Raw genomic sequence first — 17,884 nt, forward strand, 5'->3', positions numbered from 1 at the left:
GCAAGGAGTACACATTTTACACGTGAAACGTAAATTTCATACCTAGTGTTGGTTAAAATTTAATTAGGTATTTTGATAACGTGCAATATTCCTATTATTACTTTGAACAGAAAATATATAAATTAGAATGTTTCTGTTCCAAAAATACTTAAACTCAACGTCCCACGCTCCCTTCGATTCAAACAACAAAATGACGCAAAAAGTCACTTGCAATCAAAATGAAAAGTGCATCCAAAAATTTATCCATGTTATTTTAAAGTTGAAATGTGCTCAAAATACATTTATTTAATTATATTAGTTATTATAACGGTAAGTTTTTCAATCGATGGAATAAAGGTTTATTGTTGTTATTATTGGGAACAATATTATGTTAAAATATTGTCATTTTATTTTATTTTAGATAAACAGCGACACTAGCAATGGTGATTCTGTTTCACAAAACACACTATTCAATATAACTAAAGGTATTATATAATTTATAACTTATACGTTCTATTGCAGATAATCTATAGGTAATAAGTTATATTTTCTTTACTAGCTTTTAAAACCCGTGTGATTTTCAGGGTAAGAATTACCTACTATCCAAATTATCCTATATTACCAAATTATCCTATATATTTATATTAATAATATATTATAAATATATTAATAATTACCAAATTATCCTATATTTGTGTGCCATATTTCATGAATATCGGTTCAGCATTTATAATATTATTATTCTTTTTTCTTTTTTCTTTATCCATAACATATCAGTTAATTTACGCCACATATTACACAAAATATTAACTTCAACTCAATTAGGTAATATCTAATATATAAAAATCAATGCCACTTTTCGTTGTAATTCCATAACTCGAGAACGGCTGAACCGATTTCGATAATTCTTTTTTTATTATATTCCTTGAAGTACGAGGATGGTTCTTATGTAGAGAAAACGTTAATATATACCACGGGCGAAGCCGGGGCGGACCGCTAGTTTAATTATATTATTTCTTCCAGAATATCCAATAAACATATTTCAAGCTGTAAATGATGCTGGACATGTTTTTAGCAACGTTATCGGAAAAATGATAGCGAATAAACGTCTAGTAGGATTAGATTTTTAAAGAAATGATTGTATATTTTAACAGTATGAATTAAAAAGTTAAAAACAATTACGTAAAAATTATTTGGACATAACGCAACGTACTGACATAAAAACATTACACAACGGTTGGACCTGTGGTCGGACCTGTATTAGTTATACTACTCTTTGGGTTGGACCACAGGTTGGAGTTTGGACACAAACTGAAAAAATATACTAGATATTAATTATCCGTGTTTTCCATGGGTGTTTTCCAATTACAGCACTAGAGCGCATTAAGCGGCATAATGCTTAACGTTGAATATTCCAACTACAGCAACGCTTCGCACAATCGAGCACTCCTAAAAGTAATGCGTGTGAATTGATGCGTGCAATCGATTTATCGTTAGTAATTATTAATTGTTGGAAAAAAATTTAAAGCTTTCGTTTCATTGTAGTTTTTTCGAAATAATCAAAGTTAATTCAAATTGTGTTAAAAAAATAAATATAAGTATGGATGAAGGTACAAACATTGAAAAAATTTTTAATGAAATAATCAAAATCCAAATTACTTAAAATAACCGTAAATTGTTTTCAACCAATTTTTATGTATACCAATTTATTTACACATTAATGAGGTTATTGCTAACTCTATGAATATTTTTTTTTTTCAACACTGAACTAGCGAAACCTGCTGGTGCGTTTCACGTTCCAATTAAGCATCAGCATAATTCGGCATTGTGCGCCACTGAGTCGCACTATGCTCTGTAATTGGTAAACAGCCTAGATCTTGAATGACAGAATAATTTTTATATAATCTGTCTGATAGAATACAATACAAATCTGTTATTTTTGGTTATTTTGATTCATAAATTTCTTGACGATTTCCTCTTTTTGACATGTTAAAACTTATAAATTGGAAAAAATAAATTATAGTTAATAAAAAAATTTATTCATCAAGTACAATATTATAATTATTAGTTCAGACATAACATCTTGATCTCCTTTTCTTGTTATATTGTTTTGTTATTTTAATACTAGATATGCCGCCAATTCCTAATGGCGCTGCCATCTTAAAACTTTCATTCGTCTAAAATTGTTGAACGAAATTCTGTTGAAGCGCGCGCAAATTTTGATTAATTTATTTTCACAATATGTCTTATTTTTCAAGTGTAAATATTAGTGTAATTGTGTCTAACATATTAAATGAGAATAGATTTAGTCATTGTAGGTTATGTCTGAGAGGAATAGAAGAAAATTACGTTCGACTAAGCGACCCTGTTTCACTAAATCCTAATGGTGGTGATTTCCAACCACTTTACAAGCTTCTCAGTAAACAATTGGGTAAAGAGGTGAGTTATAAATGTTTTACCGTAATACCTTATCTTTACACATATAATTTTTTTGTCAAATTGCAAATCATATAATGAAACTGATCACATATTTTCATTCATACTCGTTACAGTTTTCTGAGGAGATTCCTGGAATAGATGCTGTATGTATTGATTGTATGGAAAGTGTACAGTCAATGATGCACTTTATTCATAGATGTCAACAGACCACAGAAATTTTAAGCAAAGTATTTGAAAATATTTCTAAGGCTTTTCAGAAGGACACTCATGCTTGTGCTGGAGATAAAAATATCTTTATCAATGTAGAGGAAACCGAAGCAGACTTGTTATTCATGAGTAAGCCAATAAGAAAGAAGAAATTTACAAAAAAAAACAAACATTTTGAATGTCTGGAATGTCTTAAACTATTTGAAACGTTTGATTCGCTCAATGAGCATAATATATCATTCCATAGTTCAGTAACATGTGGTAAATGTAACAAAACATTTGAAACAAATCTAGACTTGAGTTTGCACGATAGTCGTGAGCATAGGTACAAATGTCCTGAATGTTCTCACTATCAGGGCACAAAGGAAGGTCTGAAAAAGCATGAGGAAGAGTATCACAAATGTCATGTGTGCACAGATTGTGGGAAGTCTTGTAAAGGCTTGGAGAGGCTCCGTGCTCATGAAGAGAGGCACAGAATGAAGCACTCCTGTCCCAAATGTGGAAAGTCGTACACAACAAAGGATTTCTATGATCGTCATGTTAAATTATGTCTTAACAATTTATTGGAGCCGCATCCAAGTAGGAGTTCTATGGACAAATCATACATATGTGAAAAGTGCGATAAGGCATACAGCACTCAGGGAGGTTTACGTGTACACAACAGATTTGCTCATGGCAACGCTAAGCCACATGAATGTCCAGAATGTGGCAAGAAATTCACAGCTCCAAGCTATTTAAGAGTTCATATGATTAAACATACGGGAGAAAAGAATTTTAAATGCAATATTTGCAATAACAGATTTGTTTCAAAGGAGGCGCTGTTGTACCATACAAGGCGTCATACAGGGGAAAAGCCCTACAGCTGCAAGCTTTGCAGTGAGAGATTTGTCAATGCATCGGCTCGTGCTGAACACATCAAGTTCAAACATGTTGGACCAACGCTAATGTGTGAAATATGCTCAAGGAAATTTGTGACCAGTCACTTTCTCAAACAGCATATAAGTAGACACCATGATCCATCGAGCAAGCTCTACTATGGCAGGAGCATTATACCACCAAATTTACCATTGGAACAGAACATGCGAAAATTTGTTGTAAAACCTGAAGACTGAATACAGAATTTAAATATTTTAAGTCCTGCCTTAATACTTAGTTATATTTGTTGGTAATGATTAACTTTAAAGCTTTGTTACTGTAAATATGTATAATGAAATAAAACTACACTGATATTTTGCATTCTTTGAATATCATTTGTTTGAAATAAAACTACACTGATATTTTTTACACTTAATATAATTTACTGTATAAATTCCAATACATATAAATGATAAAATTACATATTTTCTAATGTAGACTAGTAAATTAGTAATACAGGAATTGCATAACAGGCAGGAATGTTAAATAACAATGGGAACAAATTATATTGTCAGCAAATAAAATTATCACTCTTCATCATTAGCAACATAAAGCTTGCTATGTGGATTAGAATGTCTCTGAATGTGTTTGCGTAACTGAAATCCTGTGAAAAACTTTGTATTGCATATATGACATTCTTCAGTGGGCCCAAAATGTTTTCTTTTCTTGTGTGCCATTCTTCTCGAAGCTGACAGGAAGCTCTGACCGCATAGATCACAAGGGTAAGGTGTTTCTCCAGTGTGCAATCTTGTATGGTATAGTAATGCTGGTTTTGACACAAATTTACCTCCGCAAGTGTGGCATTGGAAATTCTTTTCTTTTGTATGCTTTAACGCATGACTCTTAAGCTTACTCAACGCATCAAATTTCTTGTTACACCATTCACACATCAGCACCTCACCAAAGTCATGATCGGTCGCTATGTGAGTCCTGAGTGTACTCTTATGTGAATAAACCTTGTTACATATATCACATATAAATTGTAGCTGATTATCTTTGTTACAAGTTTTTATATGTCGCTTATAGGTTTGTCTATTTCTAAATTTCTTTTGACACATCTCACATTCCAGGAGGCTATGGTTATTCAAATGGGTCCTCAGTTCTTTCCTTGATTTGAATTTAAAAAGGCATATATTACATGAAACTTCGACATGGTAGAATCGCAAATGTAATTTTAGTTGTCTTTGTGTGCTGAATTTCTCAGTGCAATAGCTGCATTTTAACAATTTTGGATTGTGAATCCGTTCCTTGTGTTCCTTCAATAGAAAGGCATTTGAAAACTTCTTTGGACATTGTGTACAGGGATGGGAAAACCTGTTATGCTGCTTCATATGTTTCATCAGTAGTATAAGGTTGCTAAAAGTTTCATTACAGAATGAACAAGCCACATTTAATGTTGTTTCTTTTTTCTTTAATGATCTATGCCTATTTACGATACCCCTGAATTTGATTAATGCTTCTTTCTTAGTCTTCTTAACACATTGTGAGCGACTTTGAAACAGAATATTTTCTGATTTGTTTATAACTAGAAATATACTTTGAACATCCTGCTTTTGGCTACTAGATTTATCTAGATTATCGTTGACAATGTTTAGAATTTCGCTCCATCTTTCTGTTGAGTATTGGTAAAGCTTAAAAAATACATAACTCTTAACAGTTGACAATGCACAGTTTTCACATAGCATCTGTGGTAGCAATGTTTCTGAAGATACCTTTAACAAATAATTTAAGGATTATTAACTAGATGATCACTGTAATTTTGTAAGTAATTTAAAATAATTACATTATGAAGTAATAACTTCAATTAAAGTTAAAATTAGGTTCTAATCCAGTAATATACTTACTCCTAAATCTGAAAACATTTTTGAATATGCATTGAGATAATATTAATATGGAGCAGACACCACGAACAAAATCTGTGCGCCAAGCGCGGCGGCGCGGCGCGCGCGAATGACGGCTAGACAGTCATAGATTATGCGATGTCACTGACTCACCGCTATAGAGGCGACACTTTGTTTCATTCTGTCTATTTTATTGGGTGCCACTCCTTACATGCACGTTGACTTGAAATTTTCTTTGTACTTACTTAATATTTATTTTAGGTATAAACTGACTTTACTACGCGGGGCTAACAATATCTGGCATATAATATAGGATGATGTAAATAGTGACGTCATATGGAATAATTTAATTTTTTCGTGTTTTAGGTTCAGTCAGGGCTATGGGAAGTTTTATTCCTTACAAATTGAGCCTTTTTTAGAAAAAAAAAAATAATTTTTCCCTTTCTTCACGGCCCAGACATGGAAACCTTGAATAGAAAAAATATTAATTACTTATCTCTGAACTAGCGGTCCGCCCCGGCTTCGCCCGTGGCACAATATTTCGCAATAAAAAGTAGCCTATGTTCTTTCTCAGGGTCTTAAGATTGTCTGTGCCAAAGGAGAATGCCCATGAAAGTATGGACCACAGTACAGTGTTGCGTCAATGCCAGAGTGGTTTTGGAGGGTTCTTCGATATTCCAAAGATTTTTACCAATTGATTTTTGTGTGATAAAAACAGGGGTTTTCAAGATATTGAGAAAAATGGGAAATAACCTCAAAACTTAAATAACCCCTATTTAGTTAGGTTTATGTGTGATTTAGGTAACATTTTATCGTCCAAAGGTTATTTTTCGATTTACATATTTAATCTATGCGTAGAGCTTATGCTTTCAGACAAAGTCTATCTGTTCATCGGCTAGTGTAGGTAGGCACCAGAAATCTTCCGGGACGGATTTCAAGAAAACCTAAATATATACTTAAAAAATGCCAATTGAGTTTTTATTCGGTTTACATGTTGTTGTTGTTGTTGTTTGAATCATTTTTTCACTACATATTCGAAGAAAGAAACAAATAAGAAATAACTGGTTACCTACCAAGCTATGTCATAATAATATTTTTTTTTTATATATATACATATTTATATTATTTTACTTCACTATCTTTGTTAAAACAACCTATAGTGTATAAACAATACCCTATAGAGTGATTTTATGTTAATTGATTTTTTTTGTAATTCAATGAAAACAATAATCGATATTAATACATTTAGCTATTTACCATAGTAAATGTAATAAGTTACCGCTTGGTTACCGTGGTAACCGGTAATGGACACTAAATGTTATAATAACGGATCTAAACAATTACATGTCTTATTAGATTTTACAAAACATTCCCTGTTCAAAATATATTTTCCGATGGTAAGAAGGCCTCTAAATTGCCGAGATTTTTTTTAATAGTATTGTTGTCTTGATGCATGAGAAAAACCAGTACCAAAAATGGGCATTCTCCTTTCATCAAAATCGGTCCAGTAGTTTATGAGCCAATTACAAGCAAACAAACAAACAAAGTTTTCCTATTTATAATATTAGTGCAGATAAATAAATAATAATTCAATTATACGTTCAAGTCAGTAGCTTATACAATATCAATTAAAAACTTGATTAAAATCAATTAACAAAAAAAAATTGGTGATTGAGTAATTGATTTTCATATTTCATGATTTCACCTTTTTTCAATTATCAACCAGTCTATGCTTTTCTAAATATGTAAAATTATTATTTTATACTATAAAAATATACGCCAGCAAATATTACTAACAACACTTATTTCATGCCCAATGTCATATCTTAAATTTTTAATCTATGACAAAATGTCGCCCGCCAAAAATTTTGCTCTAACTAAGTTTTAAAAATTATTATCTAGTTACTTACTGATGAAAAGTTATTCCTTTGCACTTTTCCGTATTCTTTGTATTATTTGTGCAATATCGTAACACACACGTAGGCATATTTGATGCGTTTCACTTTAAAACAAATAAAAAATGAGCGTGACGTTCGCGCCAAAGAGCGAGCAAGCGACTGAGTGCAGTTACGCCACATGACGTATGTTGAGTGGAACATAAGTGATGTAGGCGGTATCGACTCCATATTAATATTATCTCAATGTGAATATGTAATATTTTCTTCACCGTAAGTTGTAGATACTGTGATATTGTTTTCAAGGGGTATCTTTTTCGTTTCTGTTGATGTAAAACATAACCTACATATTTGACTGACATTGCCGCATAAAAAATTAAGAGCCAATGAGTTAATCTCATCATACGTTAACATTGTTCTCCAATATTCTCAAAATTATGAAGGGGAGGCAATATTTTAAATATATAGGTAATAAAGTTAAAAGTTTGTTGTTTTCTTGTCAAGCTATGGGGTCATTTCAAACACAGAGCAAGTAGGTACCATAGGTATATGTGGTAATATCGGGTAATATAGATTTCAAATGTTTCAACCTCAGAGCACAGACCTCAGAGGCTCAGCTGAGGCTCAGAGTTTCAACCAGGGGGGGCACACTCAAAACTGTCATGTAAACGCATAGACGACAGCGACGCGGGCGATGAGTGGTATAACTAAAATTAAAAAAAAAAGCCGCCATCTTGTAATGATGTGCGACTGTCATTGTCAACCATAGTTTTCAACTTTCGGACGGACGTTGATGGCTGATGCGATTTCGAGGTTATCTCATTTGTTTTTGTTAAATATATCTGGTTATCTTTTAAGTTTTTGTTTTGGTTAAGTTTTGTTTTGTTATTTTGTTACTTGTTTTATTGTTGTTAACTGTTGTGAACGTTGTGATCATGAGTTTTCAACGGAGGAGAAAACACGCTAGAAGCTTAGAACTTTTTAAAAACTTGAGAATCCTGCCTCTTGCATGTATTTATATCAAGGAAATTTGTATTTTCATAAAAAAACATCCTCAATATTTTAAAACTAATAAAGAAATTGGAAAATTAACAAGATATCCAAACAATTTGTTTTTACCGAGGCCTAAATTAACTTTGTACAAAAAAAATGTTCCTTATATAGGTATTCAGATATTTAATAAAATCCCAAAAGACTTGCAAGGGGTTCCTCTTCCAGGATTTAAAAATAAATTAAATAAATACTTATTAGAGAATTGTTTTTACAACCTAAATGAATTTCTGTATGATATGAAAAATGTCTAAATAATATAAAATAATGATATTGAATGGATATTGATATTAATTGATTGACTGTATGACTAATGATTTATGTATAACCTAATTTTAAGTGACAATACTCCTGACTCGTTTTTTTACTATAAATATCTAATCATTTTCATTCATTATGTCAATTAATAATAATTATTGTATGCTATGTAGTTTATTGGGTCCATGGTTATAGTAAAAACTAAGGTAAAAACATGAATGTTCCTTAATTCTGATCTTAATATCTTTGTATGTAGATACCATGTTTTTATGCAATAAATGATTTATTTATTTATTTAGAACAAAAGCTTTAGTTATTTCAGTGACTGCACTGAAATAACTAAAGCTTTTGGTTTTAGCAGATTTTAGAGGTTTTAGCAATTGTATAGTATATAAATCTCAATTTCAATTTAATAAACGTGAATACCGCTAAAGAAATTGTTTTTTATTCTCACCCCTGGTTGCCCTCATTACTTATTTTTTTATTTACTCAACTTACAAGGCAACTTATGGAGTGAGAGTATGTTTACAAAAATATTACTAACGCCACAAAAAGAGTGTTGTCACGAAAACGACGCTTTTCTTGGTGTTAGTAATATTTTTGTAAATATACTTTCGCTCCATATCTGGTGCTAAATGTCGATATGCATACTGCATAGCTATATATATATTATATACCCCTTTAAAGCATTAGTTATCCTACAAAGTTGCAGATGGCAGCACGTTCCATACATGCACTTATTACCACAGAGTAGCCACTCTATCTCAGTTATACATCCTTCCTCTATGGTTTCAACCAAGTTTCAACTTTCAAGTTTCAAGTTTCAACTTTCAAATTGAAATTTGAATTGACACTTGACAAGTGTCAGTGTCATATCCACAGATTGCTACGACTATGTCAAGAATATTATAGATAATAAAGACCTGCAAATTAAAACATTCCATAGAACTTTATAAATTACATTTATAAGACATAGGGAAAATATTTGGGTACTCGTTTTAATTACTGCAATTAATTTATTTCATCGTAAATTATTTTATGCTGTAAACTTTTTATTTCTGAATTTTGACAGATATCCACAAAAAAAAAAACATCAATAGGTACTCATCAAGGTCATAGCTATTTTTGTTTTTAGAATTTGGATTAGGCAGTCGTTTAAAACCTAGGAATTCTAATAAGGTAAGAAAAAACTCTTTATTTCTATTTATTTTGCGTATTACTTGATTTGTTAAGATCGAATGAAGTTAGTGTAGTTTTTGTTTTTACCAAAGTCATTTTATTCATAGATTTCTTACTTAGTTTCTAAAAACCGGCGTTGAAGTAATATAGACCTTTTCAAACGAAATATATATTATAATCTGCTATTATGCCAACAATATTTATAACATAGGTATTTATATCCTCGAAAATGTATATATTTAATTTTAATTAAGATATTTTGCCTGTTTTGTTATCTAACAAGAATAAAATACCTACCTACTTAAAATAAATCGCCAATAGCTATCCTATGCTGTAGGTAACTTATTCTACCTAGTACCTACGTAGTAAGGAGGCGTCCATAATAAATTACGTGAGGAGTATTACTTGTTGTGTACTATGTTGAGGAGTTTTTTTAAGTTTTATCCTCTCTAATGTGATAATATTATGTTGTGAGATTTTATGTAACCAAACCAATTTTTTGTAACCACACCCATCCCTTAGGGAATGGAAATTGGGATACATAAAATTGTAGTGGGGGTGTGTGGGTTTCATAAGTAAACACGTTGAGATTGTCATTGTAAAAAGGAAAAAAATGCTTCATGCTTTTATTTAGTACAAGTTGAGATTAGTTATCAATAGGTATTGCTGAGAGCTATAACTTATAAGTGAAATAAAAAATTAACAGTAGAATAGACCGTAGGTACTGAAATCGTAACCGTTTACTGTAAGATTAATTACAATTTTGAATAATCAGATAAAAACTGTGTGATATTTGCCGACGTAAGGTTGCCCTTTCCCCAACGTAAGGTTAGATGAGATTTGACTCCATCCCCTCCCCCCTAAAACATCTCACATAATTTGTGGACGCCCCTAATGAAAAGTACATTTCTATGTTTGAGTATTTTAAGTAAGTAACTAAGTATCTAAAAAAACTTAAAAATTTAATATTAAAATTTAATTATGTATTAACTACTTTCAATTAACTACCTTATATAATTTTTCCACCATTAAATCGGTACATTTCGGTCACTTTCTTATTGTTTAACATTAAAACGGAACATTCAAATGAAAGTTTCATTACATACCTCTTTTAACATACAATTTTCTGTCGAAAAAGGATTGATCGAAAATTTTGTAAAAATGCTTAGGTAGAAAATAAAAGGTCGTCTATTCATTTATTAAACAAAATTCATCCAATTCCAGATTTAAAAATCCGTTAAAAAGTTATGTTAAAATGTTAAGATTAATCGGAAATTTTAGAATTTATAATATTAATATAGAACGAGTCTATTAGTACCTATATCCCTTTAGTTTTTGAAACAGAAGCAAGCTTTCACCAATCAAATTTTATCACATCACTTTAATAACAAAAAACATTTCAATCTTTACAGATGGATTCGAGCGGTCAAGTAATTTTGGTGGGTGAGAATTTGGGGGAACGGCATCGCTGTCTAAACAAGCTCGTCACAGAAACTTGCGGAAAGCAAACATACGATTTCCCAAGCCTTCCAGAAAATACTCCTATCGAAAGGATATTTAAGATCGATGTAGCGAATCGTCAGAAAATTGTAAATTATGTTCTTGAAGCACTCAAAGATGATGATATGCTGTATGTTACCAGAGCTTTGAAGAGCACATGGCTATTAGACACGGAACATCGTAATATCATAAATCCCGATTATTTAGAGACAGTCCTGTTTCCAGAGATGATCAAACCGGCTGTAAACAAAATGAAACATTGGATTCAAGCAAATCTCAAAGATTCTGAACGTTGCCAAATATTTTACGAATACTACAAATCTAATTTTGACAAATCAATTAATTTCCTCTGGTGCTGTTCAAGAGAATTTATTAAAGGTGAATTAATTAACATTATCCATAAAATAACGCCAAAACATCTAGCGAGACTGTGCGATGCGTGTCCGCAAATTGCCACAATATATTATGAAGGCTTGAAGAGTAATCGAAAAGCCCTAACGCGGTACTTGGATTCTGAGTTGGAATATTTCAATAGCTTGAAATGTTTATTGAAAATGGATGGGAATATGTATCTAGATCTCGTAGAATTATATTTTAATGAATATAGACATAGCTGTTTCAGCCCTTCATTGACTCGATATATCATGAAAAACTTTAAGAACAGATTTATGGCTAAGCCAGAATTATACACGACACAGTTTTTAAATACAAAAACATTGGCTGTTTGTTTGTCTGCAGAAGAATGTAAAGAACTCGTTCTGCTTTTAGCAAAGGCAGAATACATTGAATCATGGTTTTCTTATAAATCTGTAGAGCCGCTTATAAAGCGACTGCCTCCCGATGAAAGAGCTTCCTTTAAAAAACTTGTTTTTGGGAACAAAACTGTTGGTGATAAAGTCAAAGAATGGCCGTACCCGACGCCTTCCCCTTTGAAGCTCGTTGAACTTGACGATCATATCTTTAGCAATGAAGAACACGACGACTACGAAATTGATGATTGTGAAGACATGAATTTTAGGCGATGTTTAAAGAAACGAAAATATATGCAATGCAGCATGAAAATGGAAGGTATCAGTTGTCAGAGACAAACTCTATTAGATCAACTTTTCAATCGTTATCGTATCACGGGATTCGCAAAAACATTTACCGAACTCAGTGGTCGCTTGCAGATTTCGAATACTGTTGAAGAGCGACAAAGCATCCTGTTAGTCCTCGTCAGCAAGAGCGGTCGAGTGCCGGAGCAAGTTGAAAAACTAATGAGGATGCTCGAAGAGCGGCACATCAATGAGCCGAGCAACCTGCGAGCTGCTATTGTGAGGTCTTTCGTTAAACGTGGTTGTATTTGGCGAGCGTCAGATGCCGTGTGGGCCTCGATGCTTAAATTTGGACACGGGTTGGGCCTCGATGGCGGCGCGGGTGACCCGCTGTGTGTGGAAGGTGTCCACGCAGTGACCCTTCGTCATCTTATTAATAACAGTCTACAGACTATCGGTTTAATGGACGCATTCAAGAAACATTTCACAACATTCAAGGATTATGAGTTGAGTGCCGCTGAAATAAAGCTAGTGAAAGAAAATTTGCCACCGTTGCTGTTGCCAGAATGCCCAAACGAATTTTTAGATTTAGTTTCCGCATATAAAATGAATGTGAACGAGATCAGTGGTGCGGTTGATACACTGGCAAAAATATCGCAAAATAATCCAGATTTAATAGAACGTCTGTTCGATAAAAAAATTGCTCGTCGTCAGCTCATCCCTCAAACGTTTCCGATAAAACAATCCGAAGCATCATACATGAATGCTTTAAGGCACGACGTATCGTTGTTAGATGAAGGAGAAAGTTTTGCCGCTCTAGCCTCTAAGAGACTTACAAATCATGATCGCTTCTTAAAATCTTTAAGAATTTATTTCAGTGAAACAAACGGCCTCGCTGCTAAGCATCTAACAGCCTTGGAAGACGCCTTTCATCGAAAGCCAAAATCGCGCCTAGTGCGATCTTTAGCAATATTATCATCGAATTACATACTGCTAAAAAGAATACAAGAGATAGAGACAAAAAGTCGAATAATTAAGTCTAAAATTGCACCCGCATTTAAAGTATTAGTGCACAAAACAAAACCACCCGTGGACATCGACGCAGTCGGTTGGAGAGTGTTCGGTGCGAAGGCTGTAGCCAACAGAGTGTTTATCTGCAGATCGATTGCTCTGGAACAATACGTAAAGTCGTGTCTCGAATGGCCCCAAACTTATGGTATTGGCCTGCGACTCGCTCTGAACACCTCGTTTGAAGAAGAAGCATTTACTTATGTATCTGAAAAAAAGCCAATAATCGCTCTTTCCGTGGCTGTGGCCTATTATTTTGCAAATTCCCGCATAATAAAACCCAGTATTTGGAAAATTGTGAAAAATATTTTGTTAAATATGGACATTTCTAAGTGCCCTAAGAGAACGTATAAAAGTCTTACAAACAATGTTCCGAAGAACATTGAAGCAGAATTTTGGACCATAAGTTACCAAATTAACATAACTTCCATGCGGAACAAAGCTACGTCAGCTCTGTCGAAATTAGAAAAAATTCTGCCGAAAGTTGATCCCGGTTTTATTGGTGAAGTCGTTGAGAATTTCATAAAGAATGATTTGTCGGTCGCTAATCTATTAGACTATGATAAGTTAAGATTATGCGGTATCAGGCCAACGACAAGTTCCCGCGTTTCCAGTAATGTTATGAGTATGTACATGCGTATAACAGCAAAGTATTTACTTTTATGTAAGAATGAAAAGGAACAGTTAGAAAAAATTGAAAACGTTTTAAATCCCTTCTTTGACCGAATTGATGAATCGTGGAAAGAAATACCAGATAAATCTTGCATAGTGGAATTTATGAATGAATTTTTGCGTTCTTTAAAATACACTGAAGTGTTTATAGATACTGAATATACATCGTGTTTGCTAATGTTTGAAAAAATAATAGCTCGTCTACACAAGGTAATGGCGCGATTGGAATATTTCGAAAAATTCGTAAAATTGCATTTTATTATACTTTTCTTCAAGGCAATAAGAAGTGCTATAGCACAGGATCCAAATATATTTAAACATGAAAATAAAGATAACGCCATGAAAGTTGTGGGCACTTATTTCGGTCAGTATATGGGAAGTGAAATCAAGGAACTTGTGGCTGAATTCTTCATATCAATTATAGAGATATACAAAGAAGGCCTCACTGAGTTTTTAAAATCCTACATCGGTTACACACCGAGTAAACACAAATTTACGACACCTCTTATAAAAGGCCTAGTCAAAAATAACAATTTAGAGGCTCACTTGCTCGCTCAGCATGTCTTCGCTAAAGAATACCATAAAGGATCTGAGCACTATGATGATGTTTTCAATACATTGAAATCGAGTGAGTTTCAAGAAGTGCAATTTATTTTATTACAAACAGATTATATTACAAGAATTTGGTATTGAACATTAAGTTACCTATGTATTTATGTATGTTATTTGAGAATAAAGCTTTTTTAATTTGGTTATCACTGTGTTTTATTTATCCGTCCACATAATCATAAATATTATATCTACAATATTCTATTAATAACGCAAATTTTGCACCGAGACCTACTGTTAATTTTGGAAATTTTAGGTATAAGTACTGCAAATCTAGATTAAGTATCCTACTATTATTATAAATGCGAATATTTGTGGGTTTGTTTGATATTCCTTTACGCAAAAACTGTTGAACCGATTTTCATGAAAATTCATTGAGAATTTTTTTTTTCGTAAATTTCGACATTCGCAAGGAAATAAAAACCTACGGGGTAGTTGCCGTGTACACTGCAGAGTCATGAAATTTGGTACAATGTAACGTTTTATAACACAGCTGATATGGGAATAATTGCGAAAAATATGAATTTTTAATTAGATTATTTAATTTTTTTTTTTTTACAAATTTTAACTTTAACATATGTAATCATTTTATAAAAAAGTCAAATTAAATTTATAAAAAAACAAACTTATAAGCCAACGCAATCAAAAAATACAGCCATAAATGCTAAAATTTTCGCAAGTTTAATTACATCAAAAAATATTAAAAAAAATTTAAACTTTTAAATGAAATGAAATAAAAATATTTTTTTGCAAATAAGTGTTCATTATGAGATCAAATTGAGAAAATAAATAAATAAATTAATGAATATTTACTTATTAATACAGAAAATATGAAACGGCCCATATATGGACTCGTATGCAGCGTTTGTTGTATTTTTTCTGTCATATATGGCTTCGTATGCAATTAGAAAAAAGTAGTTAACTAACTAATTAATAAAATAAAAATAGGTAGGTATATTCCGGGCTAATTTCACACACACGGTTGCTAAGCCCTAAACAAAACTTAGCCTTGTATCCTGAATGCTAAGTCAACTGATATACTACATATATTTTACATAAATCCTACTAATATCATAAATGCGAAAGTTTGTTGGGTGGATGTATGTGTACATATACACATAGAGTAACAAACAAACACATGTTTGTTTGTTACTCTTTCACGCAAATACTACTGAACCGACTTCAATGAAATTTAGCACACATAATATAGAGGGTAACTTGGACTAACACATAGGATAGGTTTTATCCCGGAAATCCCACGGGAACGGGAACTATGCGGGGTTTTCTTTGAAAACGCGGGCGATGCCGAGGGCGAAATGTTAGTACTTTATATGGATACCTAAATAACACCCAGAATCACAGCCAACTTATACTTCGTGAAATTGCTTAAAACAATTACGTTTGTCAGTATGACATAAAAACACGTTATATTAAACGAAATTGGAACAATATAAGTACTTAGGCATAACTGACGGGCATTCTTCTTCCAAATTGGGTACCTAATGACTAATCCTATTACTTGCTCTGTGACTAATCCCATCAGATCGTACAATATCAAAGTGAAAATCTAGATGTCTTGCAGGAGTTTTTCGTAGGTTTTTTTTGCGGCAATTGGCGAGTCAGGAATACTGAGGAGACTCCAGAGATGCTGATGTTTCTAAGTTTTTGAGAGACGACCACGTCTTTTGGTACCTAATAAGAGCTTTCCCTGACTTTCGCATTTGCTCTGAAACGGCTAATTAAAAATCATACAGTGGCATATAGCATGTCGAGTCTGTATTTATTGATGATGATTTGATATTTACATGCTTTAAAGTGTCCAGGATCGATACTGGAACAACCAGTGAAAGTATCCTTGAATGCATACCAAGCCACATACACAATTTGACACAATATATTTTGGACGGAATCAGACGGAATGCATACGAAGCCAAATATAACAGATTTGGAAAAGTACAAAAAAAAAACATGATTAAAGCAAAAAAAACAACCAAACCAAATGTTTTACCTTATTTTAGAAAGACTAAAGAATGAAGTTATATTTTATTTCATGGCTTTACTCGCCTTTTTGATATTGAAATCTTAATTTGAAAATCACGTTTTTTTCCGCGCACCCAAACCGTCGCACGCGCTAGCGGCTAGACAATCTACATATAATAAATCTGTAGAAGGGTCAATTCTGTACATTGAAAATATTGAAAAAATAACTAGCAGGGGGTGTTACTGGATCGATACCAAACCCGAATATGTGATTAAAAAAATTTTTGTCTGTCTGTCTGTCTGTCTGTCTGTATGAGAAGACATCACGTGAAAACTACCGGTTCGATTTCGATGAAACTTGGTATAATTATACCTTATTATCCTGGGCGTAAAATAGGATACTTTTTATCCTGGAAAAATACGTAGAAAAAAATTAATCTCAATTTTTCAGTTATCCATAGACGTTGTTCTGTAGTAGGTACCGCGAACACACGTTGCGTATTATTATAGACCTAGCCGTATTTGGGTCCAATAGAATAAGATGTCATTGTCCGAGTTACTCAAAATGGAGAAATAAACCATCCACGCAAAGACCGACATCCGCGCGGACGGAGTCGCGGGCGGAAGCTAGTCTATAATATATATCTGATGCAACCCTATATATTATTATACTCTTTGATCTGATGGATAATACACTGTATAAATTAATTACATTCCAATTCACGATGAAATGCTATTTAAGATGTTCGGTAGTTTTTTAGATATTGTTGATAGTTAGCCTATAAAAAATTCATGAACTTCGTCTTCCACATATGGCTTTGTATGCGGTAAGGGGTTAAATTGATTCCCTTACGAATGTCGAAATTTGCGAAAATTATCAGCATTTACGGCTATATCTTCTGCTTGCGTTGATATCTGACGTTTGATTTTATTACAGCTTTAACCCTTAGCTGGTATCGCCTTTTTTGGCAACACTACCGGTATCGTGGGTCAAATTCTACCCATACCTAACAATCTGTTGTAGATAGTAGATTTTTTATTATTTGTATAAAATATGGTTAGATAAGAAATAAAAAAATATTTTTTTTACAAAATTAACTTTATTTAATTTTAGAATATAAAAAAATATCATGTTTTACACGCAATTGTAAATAACCTTATTTTTTGGCACTTTTTGGTTAGTGTGAACTTAAAACATAAAAAAAAAATATAAATGTTAGAAAAACTGTAACTACAATATATTTATGGCACTTCTCAT

At 32.6% G+C, this 17,884-nt stretch overlaps 3 protein-coding genes across 3 annotated transcripts; 2 read left to right on the forward strand and 1 right to left on the reverse strand.

Moving 5' to 3' along the window:
- The first annotated feature begins 1,926 nt into the window (after positions 1–1,926).
- Positions 1,927–3,861, forward strand: LOC123703838 (zinc finger protein 26-like). Its single transcript, XM_045652000.1, has 2 exons — positions 1,927–2,418; positions 2,532–3,861. The coding sequence occupies exons 1-2, from the start codon at positions 2,221–2,223 to the stop codon at positions 3,735–3,737; spliced, it is 1,404 nt and encodes a 467-aa protein (XP_045507956.1). The 5' UTR covers positions 1,927–2,220; the 3' UTR covers positions 3,738–3,861.
- A 39-nt stretch (positions 3,862–3,900) lies between these two features.
- On the reverse strand, positions 3,901–7,865 carry LOC123703834 (zinc finger protein 558-like). Its single transcript, XM_045651997.1, has 4 exons — positions 7,817–7,865; positions 7,534–7,599; positions 5,385–5,413; positions 3,901–5,252 (listed from the first exon to the last, which is right to left on the reverse strand). The coding sequence occupies exons 3-4, from the start codon at positions 5,400–5,402 to the stop codon at positions 4,068–4,070; spliced, it is 1,203 nt and encodes a 400-aa protein (XP_045507953.1). The 5' UTR covers positions 5,403–5,413; positions 7,534–7,599; positions 7,817–7,865; the 3' UTR covers positions 3,901–4,067.
- Positions 7,866–9,550: 1,685 nt separating this feature from the next.
- On the forward strand, positions 9,551–14,792 carry LOC123703768. Its single transcript, XM_045651914.1, has 2 exons — positions 9,551–9,763; positions 11,176–14,792. The coding sequence occupies exon 2, from the start codon at positions 11,176–11,178 to the stop codon at positions 14,728–14,730; it is 3,555 nt and encodes a 1,184-aa protein (XP_045507870.1). The 5' UTR covers positions 9,551–9,763; the 3' UTR covers positions 14,731–14,792.
- Positions 14,793–17,884: the final 3,092 nt, after the last annotated feature.

This window comes from Colias croceus, chromosome 27 (genome assembly GCF_905220415.1).
Source record: "Colias croceus chromosome 27, ilColCroc2.1".
Classification (NCBI taxonomy): Eukaryota; Metazoa; Arthropoda; class Insecta; order Lepidoptera; family Pieridae; genus Colias; species Colias croceus.

Bases quoted from the DNA above. Each gene is read 5' to 3' on its own strand.
- LOC123703768 (XM_045651914.1), top strand. From the start codon at position 11,176: ATGGATTCGAGCGGTCAAGTAATTTTGGTGGGTGAGAATTTGGGGGAA.
- LOC123703838 (XM_045652000.1), top strand. From the start codon at position 2,221: ATGTCTTATTTTTCAAGTGTAAATATTAGTGTAATTGTGTCTAACATA. The intron at 2,419-2,531 runs GTGAGTTATAAA...TACTCGTTACAG, and splicing joins GTAAACAATTGGGTAAAGAG to TTTTCTGAGGAGATTCCTGG.